At 39.7% G+C, this 23613-nt stretch overlaps 1 protein-coding gene across 2 annotated transcripts in view; it reads left to right on the forward strand.

Moving 5' to 3' along the window:
• Positions 1-3233: 3233 nt before the first annotated feature.
• Positions 3234-23613, forward strand: part of camk2b1 (calcium/calmodulin-dependent protein kinase (CaM kinase) II beta 1) — a 73222-nt gene continuing 52842 nt past the window's right edge. For both annotated transcript variants that reach the window (XM_073465557.1, XM_073465556.1), the window contains exons 1-5: positions 3234-3481; positions 10158-10252; positions 19587-19646; positions 20244-20298; positions 20619-20684. In XM_073465557.1, the coding sequence (XP_073321658.1) occupies positions 3420-3481; positions 10158-10252; positions 19587-19646; positions 20244-20298; positions 20619-20684 (338 nt within the window). In that variant the 5' untranslated portion in view covers positions 3234-3419. The remainder of the gene's footprint in view (positions 3482-10157; positions 10253-19586; positions 19647-20243; positions 20299-20618; positions 20685-23613) is intronic.

Here is a 23613-nt window from a genome sequence, read left to right on the forward strand (position 1 = left end):
AAAAAACACTGAGGATAAATTGATCGTGGGGATTTTCCATGATGAGGATAATCGTTAATATCCTCACATGAGTGACTTGAAACGCTGTCAACGCCTCAAATCTGCCCTCCCATCTCTGTTACATCACCATCTTAGTTGATGAGGGTTTATCTCGTTGGTACCATGAATGCATATACAAAAAAAATGTGTTAATCCATCCAAACACTCTGGACCAAGTGATGGACTGATTGACAAACCAGCTCTAACACCATGGAGCCACACTAGTGACAAGGCTAAAACAAACAGACAAACAAACCATTTCCTGCTATAATCAAGATAATCAAATTAATTAAAAGGCATCATCTCTAATAATAACCTCATCTCTAACAGCATTACAGCTCATTTAAACCCTCAACTTTAACCCTCTCTTCACTGATTTCAAACCCTGACCACACAGACTTTACTTTTGGATCTACTCAGATTCTTATCTTTCCAAATAAGCAGTATAATCACAGTGAAAACATCTGCGCAGAGATGAAGTACAATCAGTTTCTACAGCTGTCTGTGAGGAAAAATAAATAACCACCAGCTGGATGTCCAGCGCTACTGTGAAGAAAAAGACCAACGCAGAACATTCAAATTATTTGTAACTGTGTGTCTGTGTACTCATTGGCTGTGTGTAGGCTGTCCTGCTTTTGTATCCTGAAGCATTTTGGATGCTGCCCAGCTAATTCTGCTGGGATCACACTGACTGAGAGGATGTAGGCTGAGAGAGCAGAAGTTAAACTGCAAGCACTCTGTTTGACACTGTAGCTTGAAGCAAAGACAAACAGATTTCTCTTTTTTTGGTTGTGTTGGAGAATTTTAAATTACGGATTAAAAAGATTAAATCGGTGCTAGCTACACTTCTGCGCCTTTGGAGGTTTTAATGAGTTTACATTTTATGATTACACGTTTGGTTGAATGACAAAAAAGGGAAATTAAGGACAATTTTATCAATAAGGATTTTCAGATCTTGGTTGGTGGCTCGTCAGCAATGTCCTCAGTTGGTGGGGTTCTGTTACAGGAATAGAGTTTAGTGGCATCAGTCTTGTTTAACTTAATGTTTTGCTATGAGCCTGATGGTACTAAGAAAGAGCAGAGAGCCATTTTTGTGATGTGACTTTTACATGTGAAATTTTTCAATGCCCAAAATGCAACTGCACATCGCTTAAGCGATGAAAGTTAAATACTTTGTTACTAATAACAACTGCAGTGCAGCCCTGTTATGAAGACTATACGGTCACAAAGGGCCCCTGGAGCCACCGTGGGGCCTCCAAAAAGTGTACTGTAGTGAGGATTGTTTTTAAATCCCTTGACAAATGTGTTCCTAATAATTTAAAATAAACATTTTGGGGGAAATGCAGCATCTGTTTCATCAAGATTGCAGCATCAAGATTAGTTGCTTACAAGACAGACAATTAATCTACAACTATTTTGATAACTGGATAATCATTTTCAGCATTTTGAAGCATCAGATGCCAAACATTTGCAGGTTCCAGCTTCTCAAATGTGAGGATTTGATGCATTTCTTTGTCATATGTGAAAGTGAAGTGAATTTCTCTGGATTTCGGACTGTTTTACTTGAATTACGCCAACATGTTCCTAAAAACATTGTAAGGAAATGCAGCACCTGTCTCATGTATGCACATTTGGGAGATGTTATAATGGAGATTCTTTCAGACCTGTAACTTTTCAGGAGTTTCTTGATGCCCTAATGTTTTTGAGATATTACAATTTTCTGTGAGTCTAGGTTTTTCCGGGTTCAACTTGAAATGTCACACTTGACCTGAAAGATGTTAAAAGTTCTTCACAGATCTAGCCTCTTTTGCTCTTAAAGTGCACCAGATTGATGCCCCCCAACAAGCTTGAAACGGCCCTGCAGCAGTATTTCTATAACACTGCCCTGAACGTTTATGTCATTTTACAGTTTTATCTGCAGAGCTTGAGTCTGTTGCTGTGATGTCTGAATAATGCCACTCTAAAATTACTACCAGGATCTCTTTCAGTCCTTCTGTGGATTAAACCAAGACACAATTCGCATCGTCCTGCTTGATTCACACCACTCATGGCGGCACGTTTTGAAGGCACAAACCAGCTCTCTCATATTTGCCCCTATTTGGAAATACGCACCGTGCAGGCGGGAGGTGTGTTCGATTACGTTGCCGCGCTGCGCCGTCGTGCGCTCTGTCCACCAGAGGGCGTCAGAGAGCCAGCCCTGCACCGCCTCTTACTACTGAGGGTGCAACCAGATCAAGCGCACTGTGTCAAGTTAGCCGGACTTATCAGCACAAGACCGGAAGAAGGGTGATTTTGGACTTCAGAATACAGTATTTTGAAGCGCATGCTCTCTGGTTGAAAAGGTGGGTAGACTATGACCTCCAGTCAGTCATCATATATATTTTTTTAACATTTTTTTACATTTATAAACATTGTATTCGCAATTTTTTATTGGAAAGTTACTGATGTTTATAGTTAGGGTTAAGGTTAACTATATATGTATCATTTACTAATGATGGTTATTGTAAAGTGTTACCCATGTTAGTAAGTTCTTTTTATCATTGAAATAAGTTTAAAAAAAAGTTTAATACATTTCAGTCAAAATCAGCCATATTTGTTACTTATCTTCTTTGTCTTCCTCTGTGGCTCTTCCTGAGGTTTCTTCCATCTTTTCCCCTCCTGTTCAAAGTTTTTTTTTGTGTTTTTTTTGTTTTGCAATATGGAAAGTTTTCCCCACTCGAATGTAGGGTCTAAGGACAGAGGGTGTCATTCACTGTGCAGATTGTAAAGCCCACTGAGACATTGTGATTGTGATTTTGGGCTATATAAATAAAATTGATTTGATTTGATTTATCATGGAATTGAATGTTACACCAACGTAAATACATTTGTTGGTTATACAGTTTATTCAGTCATGAAAAAAGAGAGTTTGTCTATTCAGTTTGCTAAGGGCATAATAAAGATATTAGTCAATGAAGATCTTTCTCTTACTGATTAAAAATCTCTTCCCCAAAACCACATAGTGCACCTTTAAAAGTTTAACTAAACATTTCAATATGAAAAGACGCGTCTTATTCTGAAAATCCCAACCGGAAGTCGCCGTGCTCTGGTCGGGCAGCTTGAATCGCGGGTCTGTTGGGTTGAGCGCGGTTGTAGCTGTCAGATAGTGGAGAGAGACAGAGACAGAGACGGAGACAGACAGAGACACCCACCCTGGTCGCTTCGTCTGTCCGTATCCAACCCTCCCTTGACTCGGCGCCTCCGACAGGCCACCTCACCGCTCCCACGGCCGTCTAGCTGCTGGGCGGACCTTTACTTTGAAACGCACATTTAAGCGCAAAGGACCTCGCACATTTTCCCGGAGCTGTCAAAGTAGAAGAAGCGAGAGACAGGGGAGCGACATGGCCACGACAACCTGTACGCGATTCACAGACGAGTACCAGCTATACGAGGAGCTGGGGAAGTGAGTATCGGGTTGTTTTACTGTGTTTTGGCGGCTTTGAGTGGGAGGTTATGAAGTGTGCTGTGGGTAAAACAGCAGGAGGCTCGTTTTTAAGGCAGTGCAGTGCAGAGCTGAGCGACTCTGCAGGCCAGCAGCAGTGCTGTGTGTGTACGTGTGTGTGCGTGTGTACGTGTGTGTGTGCTTTTTCGGGATGACAGCTCTCAAAATACGCTGCTCTCTCTCTCTCTGTGTGTGTAAGTGTCTCTCTCTCACAGATGCCTGCTCTTCTCGGAATATTTCCCCGTGTGTTTTCTCTAAATTTTCACAAAACAAACAGTAATGTTGACAACGTGTGCAGTTTTAATAACGTGCTTTTGTTTTGACGTTCAAATCCAGAGAAACGTGGTTGTGCTTTTATTTTGTATTTATTTTTTTCAAAGTAAGAGTCGTGTGACCTTAGAGAGAGAGGGGGGAAAAAGAGAGCAAGGATTCATAGATCAGATATGGTGAATGTAATGTGAATGTGCATGACAAGAAAGTGTGCTGTGCTTGCACACATGACAGTTTCTGAGTGGTTTGACCAGATATCCTCCTGAAGAATTACTTCATGTCACCTGCAAAGCTACAAAACAACAGATCTGTACATGAAGTGCATTCTTGTGGTCTTACAATCACACTTTACAGGCCATTCAGAGCTCTTTTTGTTGTCTTTTGAACACTTTATTAGCATTTGACCTCATATAGCATCCATTTAAAGTTCTGAGTTAACGCCATCTAGATGTAGCTGTGTTTTGTTTAGTACAAGCAGTGTATCTGTGACAGCTCAGTCTTCCTTTGGAGGCTTTTTTAGCAGCGTTGTGGTGGCAGATAACACCAGATAAGACGTGGTGCGGCGGCTAAACGACTCCCGTCTATCTCTGTTCATGAAGCCAAATTAACTGCACATTCACACATTTATTTGTAAGATCTAATGACTTTACACAGACACAATTTCTCCTAATAAAGAATCATATCAGTCGTAATTTAAAGGACGCTGCAAATACTCCTGCAAAATAGTTTAGAAAGGTATTATAGCTAACAATTTTAGTTAAAGGGGCACTGTGTAGTTTAGAGGATTAAATTCAAACTCAGTATTTTAATATTTAGAATTAAATTTTTTCCGTAACTGAATAAACAAGCTGTTCTCAGAGGAAAATAAGGTCCCCACAACACTGTTTGAAGCTAGAAAGGTGGCAGGGTCCGCCACATATAAACAAAGAAAAACAGCATGAAGTTTGTTTAAGCATAAAAAAAGATCTTTCTCTTCTGATTAAATGTTCATCCACAAAACTACATAGTGCACCTTTAAAGTGTATCATTAGTATTAATTAATCACCTTTTATTGTCATCAAACATATTTAATTATACCACAAAAATGCTGCCCTCGAGCCATAGGAGATTGAAAAATAGCAATGTGGAGTTTCAGTGTCATAACTCGCTCAGTTCTGTCTCTGCTCTTTATAAACAACAACTAAACTATATATAGATTTATACCATAAAGGAAGGAAAATGGATAAAAACAAGTTTAGTAATGTCACTTAAAAGTGATGTTGTGTCATAAAATGAAATAAAGGTCAGTAAGGTCACCGAACTCACCTCTGAATACTGGAGACGCTGTTTAAGTCTCCATATTGCGACATTATTCTATTATTAGGCAGGTGAGGGGAACAATGGAGAAATCGCTCCTCATCAGGCGTTCATTGTTTACACTGCTGCTGTGGCGTGCCGTGCATCTCGCTGGTGTTGTTTGATTATCATGCATATCACGTGTTATGTGCTGACAGCTTGATTGGCCCCGTGCCGTTTCGCCAGCCACCGCTGTGATGATAACTGCAACCACAACGAAAAACAAACCAAAATATCTCAAGTACAGTGTACAGTATGTGTTGTATACGTTAGTGGGTTTCGTGGAATAAAGGTTAGACTCTGTTGTCATTTTGAGAAATATTGTGAAAGGTACTAATTTACTTTCCAAAACTGAGAATGTGTAATCCTCTGCCGTGGGTTTCTTTATACTAATATATTTAACCATGATTGTGAATAGCAGTGATGATGAAGAGGCTTTTGTTTTCCTTCAGGGCTGTGAGCACGTTGTTTTATTATCTGAGGCTTGACTACACGCTGGTGAAGTGACCGACAAGTTAAACACTCGCACATTGACAACAATGGCAGCGTATTCAATGCATAATTAAGTGCCAAACTTTCTTTTGTTGGTAATTTCTTGTGTATGTACCCACTTACCTTCGCCCCGTCCTGTCTACTTCCCCTTCAATCAGTGGTTTGCTGTGTATCGAGTCGAGTTTGTGTTTGCCTAGCGTTTTATCATATGTAAGGTTAAAAAACCTCTGAAACAGCAGTCGGACTGTTTGTAGACACTCTTTTGAAAGTTGTTTTACGTGGAGCCGTAGTCACCCAAAGAAAACAAGACAAGACAATGACCGCGGAGACAGGAGGGGAAGACATCAGCCACCCTCTCCACCCCTTTGTTTATCTATGGTATTGAATTCTACGGTGTTAGTGTTATTTCAAGTTTATCATAAGTTTCATGTCTGTCAGGACACATTTTGTGAAATTACAATAACGTGGTATTTCAACCAAAATAAAAAACCCTTTCCTTTAAGGTTCATTGTAATTGATAATAATAATAATAATTCTGGAATCCCTTAATCTGTGAAACTGTGATATTTTTGGAGACAGTTATCGTACCGTGAAAATCTCATAACTTTGCAATAGGGACATTTATATTATAAACCATTTATTGGTGTAAAATAAAGTGCAGCGTTTACAAACTCTGATACAGTAGGCAGTGGTATGCACTTGTAAAATTGGTTTGGTTTGTGATCCACCAATAAACATAGAGAAGAATAAGAATATATGGTGCAGCCCTACCTTGCAACCCTACTACGTAAAAGCCACAGAGGAGCTCCATTAGCCCCAACATTCACCCAATTTCTCTTGACGGACTAGTTCAAAGTCGGCTTGCGGACTGCTGGTAATGATCCACTCTTGAGCTTGTACTGTTAGCTGTGAAAGCAGTCTGTTGCCATCAAAAATAAACCAATCAACCAACCGACCAGAAGGTGTCTGCTCTAGTTTTAAAGTTTTTAAATATTATTTAAAGGTATATTTTAAGTGTGAACAAATCTTGATGGCAACTCATCTGACATCTCATCTCTTCAAAGGAAGGTGAACTCACTCGTCTGTAGCTACATTATTGGATTTTAAATAAATAAATAAAGTTGTATTGCAGGATTTATAGAAGGAATAGCCTGTGTATTCAGCTTTACTCCTGCATATTTTGGTTGAAAGAATACTGAAAATAAGGATAGATAGCAGAGAGGTGAACGGGGCTGTAATTAATTGAGAAGTTAATGTGGATTTTTTGTTTTTTGTCATGAAACTGGGTCACCATTAGAATTCACTGTACTGTTGTGAATCCAAGCTGGCTTCAGCTGCTGTCCTCAGTGAAGTGCTAGCTAAAATGTTTTCAGAGCTGCCCCTCAAGCCTACAATAGGAGAGTATTTGATACTCAAAGCATATGTTTTTGGTGGGGCAGTCTTTATATATATATGAAAACTGCCCAGATAGACAGATTTGCCGTCTGCCAAACTAATTGCTATAGCAGAAAAAAGGATTGGACTGATTTATGTTATTGCATTCATGCTCGTTTCATCCCATAAGTAATAAATATTGTTAGCAGAGAAGGTTTTGCATCTCTGGCTCCAATATATCCCAAACCCAGGGAGACGTGATGTTCCTGGCCCCTGATTAAAAAATACATTGTGAAGAAGGCAACAGATCAAATGTGTAGGCCTCGCTGCATTCACATAAATCTTAGCTTCGACACAATACGCTCCAGTTAAAAGCTCTGAGTGGCTTTGAAGAGAGAGAGAGAGGGACTAATCTGTCCTCCCTGCACTGCAAAATATCTTTTATAGACCAATCTTATTATTCACCCAGCCACATAAAGCTTGGAGGAAGAAGCGCAGGTGTGAATGGCTTGGCATCCTCATATTGTCGCTCTCTGTACCTTGGTAATACTAATCGAGCATCTGAGGAGAGCTAATTGTTGCGTGCTCAGTCTCTAACAGTGTCACTGTCTAAGCAGGGCTTGTGACATTTAGGTGTTGTGCCTTTGCTTTAGCATGTTTTTATCATTCATTGCAAATTCATGTCTACCAAACTTTACTACAAACACCACGGCATGCTTTAGCAATGATGTAGAGTATGTATGAATTGCATAGTAAATGGGCAAAAGTCTGCAGCATCTTATTAGTGATTGATTAGCCTCTGATGAGTATTGATGATGAGTATTTTCATCAGAGGCTAATCAGTTATTTTCCTGATTTATGGTTTAGTTAGGGCTGGGCAACATATTGATATTATATCATTACCTTATGATACAAGATTAAGTACTGTCTTACATTTTGGATATCGTCATATCATGTTATGCTGTAAGTGTTGTCTTTTCCTTGTTTTATAGGCTGCATTACAGTAAGGCCATATCATTTTCTGAACTTCTCAGACTGTTTTACTTGTTCTAAGACTTGCCTTTACCCGCATAGTCATTATATCAACATTACTGATGATTATTTATCATTTGAATTCCTCATAATGAATTATAATCCACATGGGAGGATTGTCATTCCCAGGAACAATAACAAGAACAGTCACACAGCCTTAAATGTAGCTTCCTGTCACAGTTACTCATTGAGATACACACTCAGAAGTCTGTCCTTTTGTCACACAATTGCTCCAAAGAAGTCTACAACAGCTAATAGAGCTCCTGAAAAACACTCAGTTAGACTTGAAGCTTTGGAGCATAGATTTACAAATCCAACAGCCCGTAATTCCTCCACACCACAGCCACCTTGTGAGACCGTAACAGCACACCACAAGCCCAGAGTTATCAGGTTACAAAACCCTTGACTGCTCCGGCCCCGATGTTTTTCAAAAAAAATTTGAGGTCCTTAAATCTTAATGTCCACCTTCTGGGTGTCAAACCAGACTTCGAAAAGCAATGATTCATGGCATGTTACCTTATTTAACTGTGTATGTGTGTTAAAGCATATTTAGCCCCGACGATAGATACTTACCTCACGGAGTGTGAACTTTCCAGGCACAGCTGTGGTGTCAGTAACATATGCGTTTGTTTGTGTGTGTGTGTGTGTGTGGCTGGTGTCGCCCATGCAGTGCTTATACACAACTGTGTGTCAGTGACTTTCACAGTGCACATGGTCAATAAAGAAAAGCACTTACTAAGCATGTTGATTTTCATCCACTACACTAACCACACAGTCCCGATCCTGAGATGGGACATTTCAGACTCGTTGTTGTTTTTATTTGATGCTGAGATGGTATTGAAATACCTTCTGAATTCTGCTGGGTTTTGTGTCTCCACGTAGATATTTCTCCCAGTGTCTGCTCATCTAAGTCTCAGGTCAGCTGGTCTTTAACCTTTAACCCTGACCTTGTTGGTTTTCTGTAACTGCCTCAGTGTGGAGGCAGACCAGTGGCACCAGCAGGGTTCAATGTTTTTTTTTTTAATTTCACTTCAGAAAACTACTTGTCCAAAGACAAACGACAGACTTAAATCAACTGTCATGTTTAATCTTGTACACCTTGCTGTCACACATACCAAACTAAAATCCTTTTTCCAGGATAATGTAAGTAATGGATGTACAGTGTGGGATGTTGTGAAACCAAATTGAAAAGGTTTTCTCCCATTTTGTCATGAGCTGAAACAAAGGATTTCATTGCTCAAACGTATATATCAGTTTTTATAAATTTATGTGCAAATCTTCGGACACAAAACTGTGCTTGAAGGTTTTTCATGGCCCGATGTGGCATTTTACTTATAGTCCTTATTGTCGAGCCCTGACTAGTGAACCTCTTGCTGTCGAAATGTAGAAGTAAGACTGGGACAGATTGAAGTATACAGGCCTGGTTAAGGCTGTGAAGCCAGTTCTCTGAAGAGTGGAGAAATGTCTGTCGTCATTTTTTATAAAAGGGAAATGCTCATATGTTTGTGTTGAGGCTGCTGATTTTCAGTATGTCTAAATGTGACCTTTTTATGGCCAAATACATCCAGATAATCAGTGTTTAAAAGTCTCAGTTTTATTTTTAGATTTAAGTTTGGGTTATATTTTGCAAAAACACACATAGAAGTTAGATGAAGTGGCTGTAAGACATCGTGCTTTAGTTTTGTGCTTGATGTGAGCATTTGTGCATCATGACGGGTTTTTCAAGTTAATGAACCTGCTCACGAATGCTTGGTTTTTAAGAGCCCATTTTAGCAAATGACACACGTGTGTGTGTTATTTAGAATATGCTGACAGTCTACAGGGATCCTCATGGGGGCCTTTTAAACAGACATTCTTGCAGCGTAGTCTTAATGTAGCTCAGCACAGTCAACATGTGAGCAAGTGACATCAGGTCTGCTCTGCGTTGGGACTTAAAAAATGCTAGCTGTGCAGAAAAAGCAAAACCATTGCTACGGTCATTAACGTTGCAGGTGTGCTGAAGGTATCTCTCCATTACACGATGATGAATAATGCAATTAGAGAAGCACAGAAATATTACATCAACTAGACTTTAAATATCAACCTGTTTGGCTTTTTTCCAAAGCATAGTAAATGTTTTTTCTGTGTTTTACAGGGGAGCCTTTTCAGTGGTGCGCAGATGTGTTAAGCTGTGCACAGGACAGGAGTATGCCGCAAAAATAATCAACACCAAAAAGTTATCTGCAAGAGGTAAGCACATCCATATTTCTGGATTTTCCATCATAGGTGTTGTTAATTCCATCAAAGCACAACATATACTAGAACTGAGACCAGTGTGTGCTGTACCCTAAGGTGCAAAAACAAAAACAGTCTAGCTGAATTTCACTGTTACCTCGCTTACTAAAAGCACAAGAATGACTAATTTGCTCATAGTTTCTCTGTCCCAGTGGTCACCTCCACACCTTCAGCATAGACAGTTATATAAGTGATATCTAACAGCAATTACCCTCTCAGATGGTGTTGCGTAGGACAACATTGTATCACACTGGGGTCTGTGTGTGAGAAAAGGACAACGGAACAGTTGCAGAAGCTTGTGACAGCAAAGCAGAGTCATAGCTGGTATTGTACTGTGATGGCCCTACAGTGGGCTCTTATGAACACCAGGTTCCCCTCTTTCACTGTCCTGTTTCTTGAGTTATACTTAGCATTTTGGTTGATGGATTCAGTGGCTTTAATTCTGTGTCATACACTCATTTCAACTTGGCTGTTAAAGTTTCCAGGAGATGCATGGTTGACACAGGGCTAGGATTCTCGTCCCCCTTGGAACTGGTGGGTATAGCAGGAGGCTTCTGGAAAGAAGCAGACTGTGACGTGATGTGTCACAAAGGTAGCACATTTTGAGTTACATTTTGTGGAGCCAAACAGCAGTCCTCCCCACACAGAGTTCAGTGCCAATTGCGCACTGCAGTATAGAGGGAATCAGGCAATGTAAAGCTAGAGAAAAAGGGAAAAAACAAGAAAATATTAGAGGCAGAACATGTATAGAATTTTAAAGTACATGTGAGAGTCTTATACTTCATCATAGTTCAGCTTGTAAATGGGCCTTTAGGCTAAATCTGATGCATTTACATTATCTGGATATTAGTTGATGTGTATTGTCCCTGATAAAGAGACAATGTTTGGTTGACATCTGAATGGAGCAATAACAATTAGTCAATTCGTCAGTAATGCAATAGACGAAAATCAGCCCTTTTTTTTTAGCTGCATCATCGCTGCTCCTCCTGGTAATTTGCCATTAAAGGATTCTCTCAGTTTTTAAGTCTTTGATATTAATTACTTGTAATTTTAGATTTTTAAATAACTCTGGATGAACCAGCTGAATGCTTCAAATGTAATATAATTCTTATCTATGTAATAATGTAATGCAATAATGTTTTATATATGATCATACAGTAATGTATTACGAAATAAAAAAAGGTCTTTTAAGTACCTTAATTAGTGTCACATGCTGTGCAGCCAGTAACTGTTTAAGCCAAGGCTAAATGCCACGGCCATGAAGACCATTCCAGCAGCACAGTGGTCGCTTTAGCTCTCCACACCACCACTTGCTCAGTGTAAATCTCCTGCTGCCCCTCCAGCCTGGTAACTGGAGCCCCTCCGCCGAGGCCCTGCCAGGTGGCACCACACTGACACTTGACTGTTACCCTGCCTTCACACACACACACACACACACATACACACGCGCACACACACACACAAATTGGGCGTGTGTGAGAATGTTGAGTGAGGTGGAACAGGCATTTTAACAGGCATTAGCAGAGGGCATCAACCTAGAATGTAGAAAGTGTTGGTCTCAATTATGACTGCATGATTTGTCAATTAGTCTGGATGAGCCTTTCTTTTTTAAAAAAACATATTACAATCTCACCAACATAAGTGGAATATTTAAGATGTTTTGCTCTGTATGTTGTGATGATGTGGACCAGGGGAGTTTTCATCCCTTCAGGTTGAGGTAGTGCGTGCTTCTGTCCTTCAGAATGCAGACACTTGGAAACAGTGTAATGATGATAAATTAATCAGCTGATGTTGTAATGCACTTTTGGCGTTGTATTTCAGCATGCTATTTCCAGCTACAGCAGATATTAGGAAAAAACTAATTTTGCTACCTCCACTCAAAAAACAACAGATTACAGACGGTTTGTTGTCAAATACACATGAGAAACGGACCAGTGTTTCTCAGCTGTTTCAGCTTTCTTACTAAGCCATGACCAAAATTGCAGTGCTATTCTTAACTTTAAAGTGGCCGTAATCGCCATTTCTTTAACCAAATCCGCTGTTTCCCTCAGCTTTATGGAGCTTCATACTGAGTTTCAGCTCATTGTTTAGATGTCTGGCTACAGCTTTACTTTTGGGTTCACTCTTACTGCTCGCAAAACCTAATTTCCAGCAGCTGTTGTCAGCGAAAAAATCTCTTTAAATCAACTGCTCACGAGGTGTTTTGCACCAAACAGTAGACAGATAGAGTTAGAGACTAGCTGGTGAATATAATGGAGCATTTAACAGCTTAAGATCCAACTATTTCCCTCAGGAGTTGGTAGAGACCAAAAACAGAGCTAAAAGAGAATAAAAATTGGGCAGCCATCCAGAATCACGACTCCAAATGAATTATATGATGTTGCAGAGTATGAGAACTTTACCATATCAACTTAAAGGTCATGATATGCCAAGTTTGTGTACACAACTTATTTTCTTCAGCATTTAATGAGATTAAACCCATCCTAGATTATCCTGGTGCTATTAGCAGGGGGCAAACAGTTAATCCCTGCGATTGGCTTGATGAGAACTAAAGCAGCACATACTCACATACGCACACAGAATAAATAATTCACCTATAGGTTGTACTATCATTAGACCTATACATTTCACTCAAGCTATCCGGGAGTGCAGGTGCTTGCAGCTTTCCACCATATTTCTGAGGCACAGCATAATCTCCCTGCTTCTACATTTGATAAGAGGACTAATCTGACCTGACTGGGTGGTGTGCGATGCTTGTGCTGCACTCCTTACTAATGGATGAGCCCTGTTCTATGAAACAGAAGAGCAATGTTAGAGCCGGCAGAGCTGCTGCATACTACCTCTACTCCGGGTCCTATTTATATCTCCATGACCTATCTGACATGGGCTGCCACAGCCAGGTTTCATGGCAGTCACGATGACTTGCAGCTCTACTTTAGAAGTGGGATTTGGTTAAGGTCGCTTTGTTGTTGTCGTATCTCTGAGGCAGCAGCAGGTAAGGTCAGTGAGCTTAGAGTCCTGGTTGCAGCAACTTTGAGAGGAGCGTTTTGTTTAGGACTGGCAGATGGAGATGGTAGCGGAGGGGAGGGAGGGGTCATGCGAGAAAAGGCACCCCAGGCACTTGGCAGCTGAGGGCCATGCGCCTGTACGCCTACATGCCTTTAGCACGGGACTCTCATCTGACTCTCTCTCTCTCTCTGACACACACACTCAGACACACAAACACACAGATATTCAGACAGCCATAGCAGAGGAGCTGAGGCTGTGATGCACTCAGTCAACTGCACAGTCAACTCTCTCAATGATCCATTACAGCTACAACAAGAAAAGACTAAAGATTTCTTCTTTATAGTAGTCTAAATACTTGAAGCCATGCTGATTCACTGACTCAAAAGCCGTGGATACCACTGGGTTATGATATCAAACAAAAGCATTTATAGATAATCATAGCTGTGGCCCAGTTGTGTGTGTGTGTGTGTGTGTGTGTGTGTGTGTGTGTGTGTGTGTGTGTGTGTGTGTGTGTGTGTGTGTGTGTGTGTGTGTGTGTGTTTGTGTGAAAGTTAGGAAGGATGAGATGCAGTAAGATTAAATATTGCACATAATAATACATACAGACACACGCAGCCAGGATTCTCCTCTGTGTCGACCATCTTCCTACTACTCCACCCTTTTAGCCGCAAAATGCTTAATGCCAATTCAACACGTGTCAACAGAAAATGTAGGACAGGTCTGCTGGGCACCGACTCAGCCAATCACAGAGCTTGTTTATTGGCAGTGATCTCTGGACAGGGGTTGCCAGAGGTTGCTGTATGGCCATATAATTCATCATGATAGAGAACAGTGGTGCTTGTGTTTGAGATCCACCTGCAATGCAGTATAGCAGTGATCTGACCTGGTTTGGCCAGCCATCTTTGTGTCAATGTCAAATAACCAGGACAGATGTAGTCACCTCATTCAAGTGCGCATTAAACCTTAGTATTAAGCCTTATTATAAATTCAAATCACTTTAACTGTAATTACACATATGAGCAAATCCTGATTTGTTAGTAATCCACACTTTTTTACCAGCAATACCCTTCTCTTTGTGTTTAAAGCAGAATTTTACTTTTACGATGTGAATATTTGTCTCTTGGCATATTCACAATAACAATGATTAACCGAATGGTTAAACTACGATTTTGAAAATCAATTAATCTGTTTCTTTACTCATCTATTACAGTAAAGTCAATATCATTGATCAACAATTTTCAACATTTTTCGACCAATTAGCTAATCGATTGATAAAAAAATATATATAGACTACGAAAATGTTTGTTAGTTGCAGCCCTGTTTAGGTTGAGAATGATGCTGCGCACAATGTTGCCTTCAACGGACTCACAGAATTCATTGCTAAATCCTAATCCTGACATTGTGATATAGTTTCCTCCCCAAGAGTCAAGCTTCACCTTAAATTTAGAGTCCTGCCCTGCCATTATTGTAAAATGAACAGGAAATACAGTGTTGCATATCTCATGACTTAAACATGGCTGCCTCCTGACCTTCCTGACTGCAATGCAGTTCATACTCAACATTTCCCAACTGGCAAGAGTCAAATGTTCTGAACAGTGGTTATATCTGGATGTCTTTGTGGCCGTCTTTTTACATCTCCTCCTCTCTTGAGACTTAAGCCCTCACTGGTGATGATTAACCCAAATTCATTCCTCTCCTCTCTGCTCCTCTAACATATAGATGCCCACATACTTCACTGAATCCTGTCCTTATCTCACACAGTGAAAACGCAGTGCTTATGTTCATCTCTGCAACCTATCTCCTCCTGCTTGTCCTCTTTTCTCCACTTTCATTTTCCTTTCCCTCTGGACCAGTCCTCATCCTCCTCCCCTTTCTCTCCTTCTCCTCATTTCTTATTTACCCTGCTGCATCAGAAGCACAAGATTGGTATCTGACTGACTGACTGTTTGAGCGTCTGACTAAATGAATGTTTGACTGACTCACTGAGCTCCAAAGCAGCCTGTTTTACCACTCTTACTTGGCCACAGTTGCAGACCAAGCAAACCAATTATAGTAAGCACCATACCGTGGAGGTCTAGGTTAGGTTTGATCCCACTTGTGTTTACTCGTTGGAACAAAGAGAAGAAAATAGTTTTTAACCTCAACCCCTTGAATGTTTACTTTTTAACTGTCCACCATTGTGTGTATTTTGATGCTCCAAATGCAGTTTAAAATTTCTATAGCATTTTGATGAAGGATTAAACTAATATACAAAAAAAATAGTGTTGTTGGGATGCACCTAGCCTTCTAAACTGATGGCACTAATTAATATCTCATGAATGTGCCAGCGAAAACACTGATGTGACACAACAGATAAACTGCTATCAGTGTCATCCTTTTTGCAGACAGGCTGACAGCAGTCAACAAGGGGAATGTCGGCTGATTCCGATGTTAGGCTGATAGATCGGTGCCTCTCTAGTGTGTTTACCTCACCTGCACCTATCCCCAGTGGTCGTTTAATTATGCTCTGCACTAAAAGTCAGAACACACAATCTAATCACCATTTATTAGTACAGCAGTTTGTCCGTCCATCCGTCTATCCATCCCTTTGGTCTGTCTATTCGTACGCGCAGCCAACCGAGCTTGGGTTGTGGCGATACATGATATAGATCTTGATGTTTTGAAATCTCCTCAGAAGCACTTCATGAATGCTTGGACTGGGCAACAAAATGAAAAATAGCATTTTTTTACCAAATACCTCAATATCAATCCTGTGACAATAATATAGGGATGACTATTGGTACCTTGACAAAATGTTAACACAACAAGATTTTTGATAATTAATCATCAGTAATCAGTAAAATAACAAGCAGGTAATGTAATAGAACAAGTAGAGCAGTCTGTTAAGTTCAGAAAACGACATCACTTTACTGTAATGCAGCCTTTAAAACAAGGAAAAGACAACAGTTATGCCGTCTCACAATATAAGGACATCCGAAATTAAGACGAAATATAGTCTCATATCATGATATCATTATAATATCGATGTATTAATTAATGATTTATCCATTCAACCACTAACCCATTTTTATTCTCAGCATGTACACAATCCAAAGCAAACACTGACTAGCTGACTATCTTCATTCAGAGCTACAGTGGTGGCAACATCAAATAAGACTATGATACCATCTCAACGATTCATGCACTGCTATCTCCGCCTAAACGCCCACACCTCCCCTCACCCTAAGGTTGTCACACAGTACGGACAGATGTGCAGTCTTTATGGGAAGAGCAGCCATTACAAGATGATCTGCTGGGGCAGATCATCTGTCATTCACAGTGTTGGCTGTAGGTTTATCTCACATTGACCCACTCAGCCTGATAGAGCTGAGATAAAGGACCTGAGTAGGGACCTTCCTTTACAAAGGAACATAAGTCGATCTCCAGCTGTAAATCCTGTCTGAGACCTACACGGTTTCCACTCCTAAAGGATCTTAAGCTGAGGCAAAGCTAGAAAGAAGCACAGTTTAATTGTTTACATCACTTCTTTTTTATTTGTAGTGCCCATGCCTTCTAATAACATAATGTTCTTTATATAGTGGCTTTGCTTTAAAACTCATTAGGTTGATAAGAGAGTGAATGTCTTCCGTAAATTGATTTTTAATAAAAAAAACAAAAACAAAAAACAATTCATACTTTTTTACGTTTAGCAGTTAAATATCCTATTCCAGCCTTCACTCATGTAGCCCTTCAAAGACATGGAGATAACAAAGGCTCAGTCTGGCCATCTGGTAGACTAAGCTAAGATGAACCATTGCGCTTACTCAGAGCCAATTCTGTACTTGCAGAGTAATGTCAGCAGATGCCACTGACAGAATGAAATGCGATGCTTGTGCTTATGACATGTTTCCACCATTTGACATTGTAGTATGATGGATAACATATCCGGGAGTGTTCAACAGAGCGGACAGTTGGTAATTTTTAAAACACCACTCAGTGTGACTAAATCCAAACACACTGATAGACTGCAAAGGGATGCGTTTTTACAAAGAAGAGTATCCCATTTAAAAGTGTCTGAAGTGACGTACTTAACACAAGAACAAACAAACAAATGGAGAAACAACTATTGAGCGTGTCTATAGCCTCCTCCCAAAACCAAAATAAAAAATTGGAGAACAAATCAATAGAGTGAAAAAAAACCAAAATAAGTAGCAGGCGGTGGTGGTCGCTGAAACAACATAAGCAATCAGCAATGTCATATTCTTTCAACTGAAAGGCAGCAACCAGGCTTTGTGCATATTAATCGCCCTCCTATTTTGTCTCCTTCCTTCCTCCTCCTCTGTCCCCTCTTCAACACTCCTCCACTCCTTTCTCCGCCTCGCTCCTCTCATCTTCTAAGACTATAATCACTGGGCTTACACTTCACTGTCACTCCTCAATGCCAGCGTGAATGTGCGCTTGTGTTTTGCTGGTCTATTTGTGTGCCTGCGTGTACTGTACATGTGTACAGCATGGGTGCATTTGTGTGTTTTCGACTTCTACATGGGTGTGGGTGAACATATGCATTTCCATGTTTCTGCTCTCTGCTGTGCTCTGCATGCCTGCACATACAGGGTGGTCCACCCCCTATAGTGTATGTGTGTGTTTGTATGTGGGTTAAGAGCGCTGCTTGCTCGATAACCATGGAATCCAGGGTTGCTAGTATCATTAAGCTCTTATATAAGCATGTATGCCCTCACACACACACGTTAATGCATAATCTAGTCTTCTTATCAAACAATGAGTTAGAAGACCTGTATTCTGACTCACAGTGATTGTTATTATGACTATGTTGCTTTCATAACCTGATATGTTTTCCTGTTGAAACAGGATAATGGAGCAGGATGTAACAAAAAATAAGAGCAAAAGGATATTATTTATTATTTATTTCATGGTTGGGTTAGAGGATTAAATTATCTATATTATATGAAACTATCAGGTGCTTTTCGATGATAGAAAGATGAAAGGTGGAGGCCGACGTTGTTGGGCTATTACAGATCTATCGGTATCTGCATATATGCGACTCGATGTGCTTCAATAAAAAAGAAAACATAGAGATTGTAATGCAGAAAAAGATGCTTGAGATAATTTATAATTATTAAATTCCCAATAAGTTTACAGTTTTAGTGCACTGATGTCATTCTGGACTATAAAGTTTATTGCTGGACTGTAAAATATCCTGCCTTCATTATATATCTCTGCCACAAAATTAATGACCAACTTTTGATAATTGATTAATCATTTCAGCCATTTTCAAGTTAAATGTCAAAGATGTCCAGCTTCTTAAATGTAAGAATATGCTGCTTTTTTGTCATTTATAAAAGAAAATGAAGAGTCTTTGGGTTTTGGACTGTTGGACAAAAAAGGAAATTTGAAGATGTCACTATAGACTTTAGAGATGAAGCGACAAAGAAAATAATTGTTAGTCGCAGCCCTGCTGTGGAGCTGACCTTTAGTAGCACTGTGGAGTAATGTTTTGTTTGTCACGCACCCACACACAAGTGGCACCATACACAATCCTGCCAAAGAAGGAGAACACCAGCTAGTAAACATGGATGTAAACAATGCAGGTTTCAAAATGTACAAAAAAATTGGATGAAGGAAATGGATTTAATATGTTTGTTTGACCTCTGTAAGTACATAAATCTGTTTTCTTCAGTAACACAAAATGTAAACATAACTTTTATTTGTTTTAAGAAAATGGTAGCTTTAATCTAATGACAACTTTGGACTTTGCACAAGTTCACATTTCAAAATCATGAAACTAACCTTTTCCAGTTGTTTGGTACCAGACTGGATATTACAATATCTTCTCATCCCCACACAGGTCAGTTTCTAGAATGAATAAATGTCATGCCTTTATAAAACAGGGCCCGACTCTATTGTACGTCCACCTGTTGATTTCTGCCCCCCACATCCAGCCCTTATTTTAATAGATGGATTGAATGGACTGATGTACCTTTTTAATTTGATTGTTGGTAATCTATCCACCCATCTGGGAATATACTCTACTACACCAACAATCTTGTAAAACCTGGAGAAAGAAACACCTCATCATTGTATTTCAGCTTTATGCCGACTGGGTGGACATTTCATCAGTGTTTTGACATTTTCCACGTTTAACCGGACTGTTCAAAGAGGGGTGCTACAATATCAGGTCATAATGAGATTGTGTGGTTGCAGTCATATATTGATAATAACTCCTCATTAACTGTCCCTCTCTCTTTCTTTTTTCTGTCTCTCTGTCTCTGTCGCCTTTCAGATCACCAGAAGCTGGAGAGAGAGGCTCGGATTTGTCGCCTGTTGAAACACCCCAACATCGGTGAGGACATGTCTTTTTATGTTTCACCTCTTACTGCCAACACCTGTCTGGAATGAAACCCAAATCTATTACTACTTAATTCAAAGTAAATTATTTGTTATTGTTTTGATTTGCATAACATCCATGTATTACTTCTTATCTCACAAAATAGATTACATTACTACTATTTGTAAAGTGAGATCAGTTTGTTAATAGTACCTTAAAATATAACCCATTTATCACAACTTTCTACAAAATAAACCCCATCTATTGCTAAATATTAGAAAATTATTTTGTAGCAATACACAGCATGGTAATACACAAGTGTGTAATCTATTTCTGTTGATTAAGTAGACCCCTTTATTGCCATAACCTCCTACTGTACTGTAAATATATATGATGTAGGACTCAATTATCATGATACCATGTGGTTTCTACCCCCACACACTCTCTCACTCCCTCTTTATCTCTCTTTTTCGCTTATTTATTCTCCTACTTAAAATACGGCAGCGTTACGCTGTGTTATTCATAAATTAATTTGCATTAAAACAAATATTAACATTCTCATGATTAATATGCTGAGAATCTCTCATATGTCTGTTTATCTTTCTCTTCCAGTCCGTCTTCATGACAGTATATCAGAGGAGGGCTTCCACTACCTCCTGTTTGACTTGTAAGTTATCCTCCACTGCTTCCCCACCCTTGCCTATATATGCAATTACATAACTCTCTCGCTCTCCTATATTTCTCCCACCCCCCAAACACAACTACCACCACCCACGCCATCCACATCCATCTCTTGGCAATTCCCTCTAGTTTCCATGGTAACAGTGTGGGAAGGGGGGAGGATTGGGGGAAGGGGGGTGCCGTTGGAAACAAGAAATTAACTAGGAATCCAATCCAAGCATTCCCAATATTAACGTATTTGTGTGCATGTATGTGTGTGTGTGTGTGTGTGTGTGTGTGTGTGTGTGTGTGTGTGTGCACGCGCAGGGTTACCGGAGGTGAATTGTTTGAGGACATCGTCGCCAGAGAGTATTACAGCGAGGCCGACGCCAGGTAGGAGCGCAGCTGTCACTCCTGTATGTGTGAAAGGGCTTCTCCTCGTCCTTAAATGTCTTCTGTTGTCTCCTCTTGTCTATTTTACGTATTTTCCCTCTTCCTCTGTGACTTCTGCTTTACTCTCTTTTCTACTCTTTGCTCCTCTCCTTCTCACTTTCTGCCCTTTTCCTTACCTTTTTTATACTCCTCACACCCCCCCTCTGCATGTTTTCTTATTCTTGGCTTAATTTTTGTCTTCATTTTTTTCTTGTTTGTTTTTACTGTCCTCTTTTGTTTCTATTGTCTTTTCTCTTCTTTTCGGCTAGCTGTTTCCCTTTCTCTCTTTCTGTTAACTTCTAATTTACCTCTTATTTTCATTGGCATATTACTATTTTTTCTTATACATGTTTTCCTCCTCCTCCTTATTTTCACTATTCCTCCTCTCTCAATCCCACAGCACTTTACCTCTCACACTGACACCGGGACAAGCTTTAGGTTCAGTCCAAGGTTTGACTGATGAGGGTTTTCAAGACCAAAATAACACTTTAAAAAAGAAATTCAGCTTTTCAAGTTTTCAGATGTGAAAAGTGGGGTGGATGTTGTCGCCCAATTTAAGTAAACTTCACATTGAATTGGCGTCTGCGAGTTTGTGCCTGCTAGTTTAATTGCAGCAAGTGTTGTGATTACATTTTACATCCTGTAGTGAAAATTGAGCTACCAACAGAGTTTGTAATAAAAGTGATTTCTGCTAAGTGCAAAACATGTCATAGCAAGAGCACTTAGAAGAAGAAAGAAAAGCATTTTTGATAGATCTACACATTTTGTGTTTTTAAAAACAAAAGTAACATATTTGTTGTTAAAAGTTTATCACATCACAAAAGTAGAAGTAAAGTTGTCTCCAAAACAGTAATAAGTCCATAACACAGGACACACTGAACCCAGTTCCCTTGCTAATAATAATAAAAACTGCATCTTTTGTCTCATAGAAGGTCACTAATATTTGTAATGAAATCAACAAACTCATATTGGTGAAAACTTAAATATGCGTCTTTTAAAATAAAATATCCAATTAGCTTGCCTGATGCTGGTGGTCCACAGTACACCCCTATACTGTTATGATGCCTCCTTCATTTCCCCCTGTGCTTTCACTTACTCAAAAAGTAGGAGACATACAAACGAAACGAGTAGCTCTGCCCACCTGTTGTGTTTGTGTGTATTTTCACAGTCTCACCTTCTCTTCTTCTCTTTACTTAATTTTCATTCAGCCCTCTTCTTTCCTTTCTTTTTCTCCCCCCCACCACCACCACAACCACAACCACCCATGTTGTTTTATATCTCACTCCCACCACTCGTGCTGACTCATCGACACACACAGTTCACTTCAACCAATGGCGGAAGAGGAAATGGAGTAGTGGGGGGGTGGACAGACAATAGGCTGAGAGAACAGTGAGAGAGATACTTGAAAATGACAGTTGTGATGTGGGTGTTAGTCCATTCAACAACATCAAAAGTGAAAATGAATAGTCTGATATTGTAGAAATTCATGCCAATATGGCACAATAAACGATTGTCTGTAGTCTCTCCTCCAGAGCTGTTTGACCTGTAGCTTGAGAACAGCGGGCCCTTTGAGCGAAGTGTTATTCAGTTAATTAGCTTTGTGACCAGCTTGTGTTACATTTATTGAAAATGCTTTGAAAGTCAAAATAAAATCAAATAAAAGTCAAAATTGATATTTAAGTGTTTTAATCATATCGGCCAACAAGCCCAACAACAGCACAAAAAGTTTTGTTTTCTCTTTTTCTTATTTTAGAATTTGTTTTTTTCGCGGAGAACAATGGAGGCCTGAGGTGATTTATGGGGTTTCCTGATGGACACATACCTGTAGCTTTGTTGCTAAAGTAACCTTTAACTGCTGCTAATGTAACTGTCATTATATAGTTAGCTTGGATAGCAGTGCAACAAGCAGTCCTCTATGCTGCCAGTGTAGAGAGCCAGTTGATCGCTAGGTCCATGGCAGGGAGCGATCGCACATTCAGCTGTATTGGCTACTGTAATCTCTGTAAACTCCAATCAATATCTGCCTGTTTTGTAGGAAACATGTAACTAGCCGTTTAATGTGAATTCTTTTTTTAATACTTTTATTTGCTCTATATAATAACATTGATACCGTTTTCATATTGTTTTCATTCATATTATCCATCTATTTTCTGTGCCCCTGTATCCCATTCAGAGTTGCATTGCTGGCTGAGTTTCAATCCCAGCCAGAGGCTGTGTAACCCCAGCTGAAATGTTAGTAAAACTATTTTAACTATTTTATAAAAAGTAGTCTAGAGTAGTAAAGTGGCAAGCTTTGGCTCATAGCTCAGCTTTTAGTCAGTGCAGTAAGCTCTATCACCAATTAAAATCAAGCATGATATGATTTTCAGAAGGCCTGATGAGCTCATTGGACAGATTGAATATACCTTATGGTTCCATTACAGCTCAGCGATGGGTCTAGCATTATTTTGATCCAGTTTTTATAAAGTATGCTGTACAAACGACTTGATTTGATGACAGCTGTTGCAGCTGCAAGGCATGGCAGCAGCAACAACGGGTGGCAAAGAGGCCCACATGTCACTCACAGTAGAAAAGGTCATCTCACAGTAGTCCAGCTGTCTAATTTGTTCTGCAAACATACAACATACATACAGTATATTCCTTTTAAAACCATATGCAGCTACCAGCAAGCTTAAATATTTCACAGCCATGACAAGGATATTACAGAGGCACACAGGATATACAGAGTGTATTTAGGTGATAAATGTGGCATTTAATTTCTATTGCAGAAAAATAAGAATAATTTTTATCATTTGGATTGTGTATCTTGATATAAAAGACATGTGAGTAATGACATCAGAACATAAAACTGACATATGAGATTCTCACGAAAGCATACTGTCTTATTTGA

This window comes from Pagrus major, chromosome 5 (assembly GCF_040436345.1).
Source record: "Pagrus major chromosome 5, Pma_NU_1.0".
NCBI classification, from domain to species: Eukaryota; Metazoa; Chordata; class Actinopteri; order Spariformes; family Sparidae; genus Pagrus; species Pagrus major.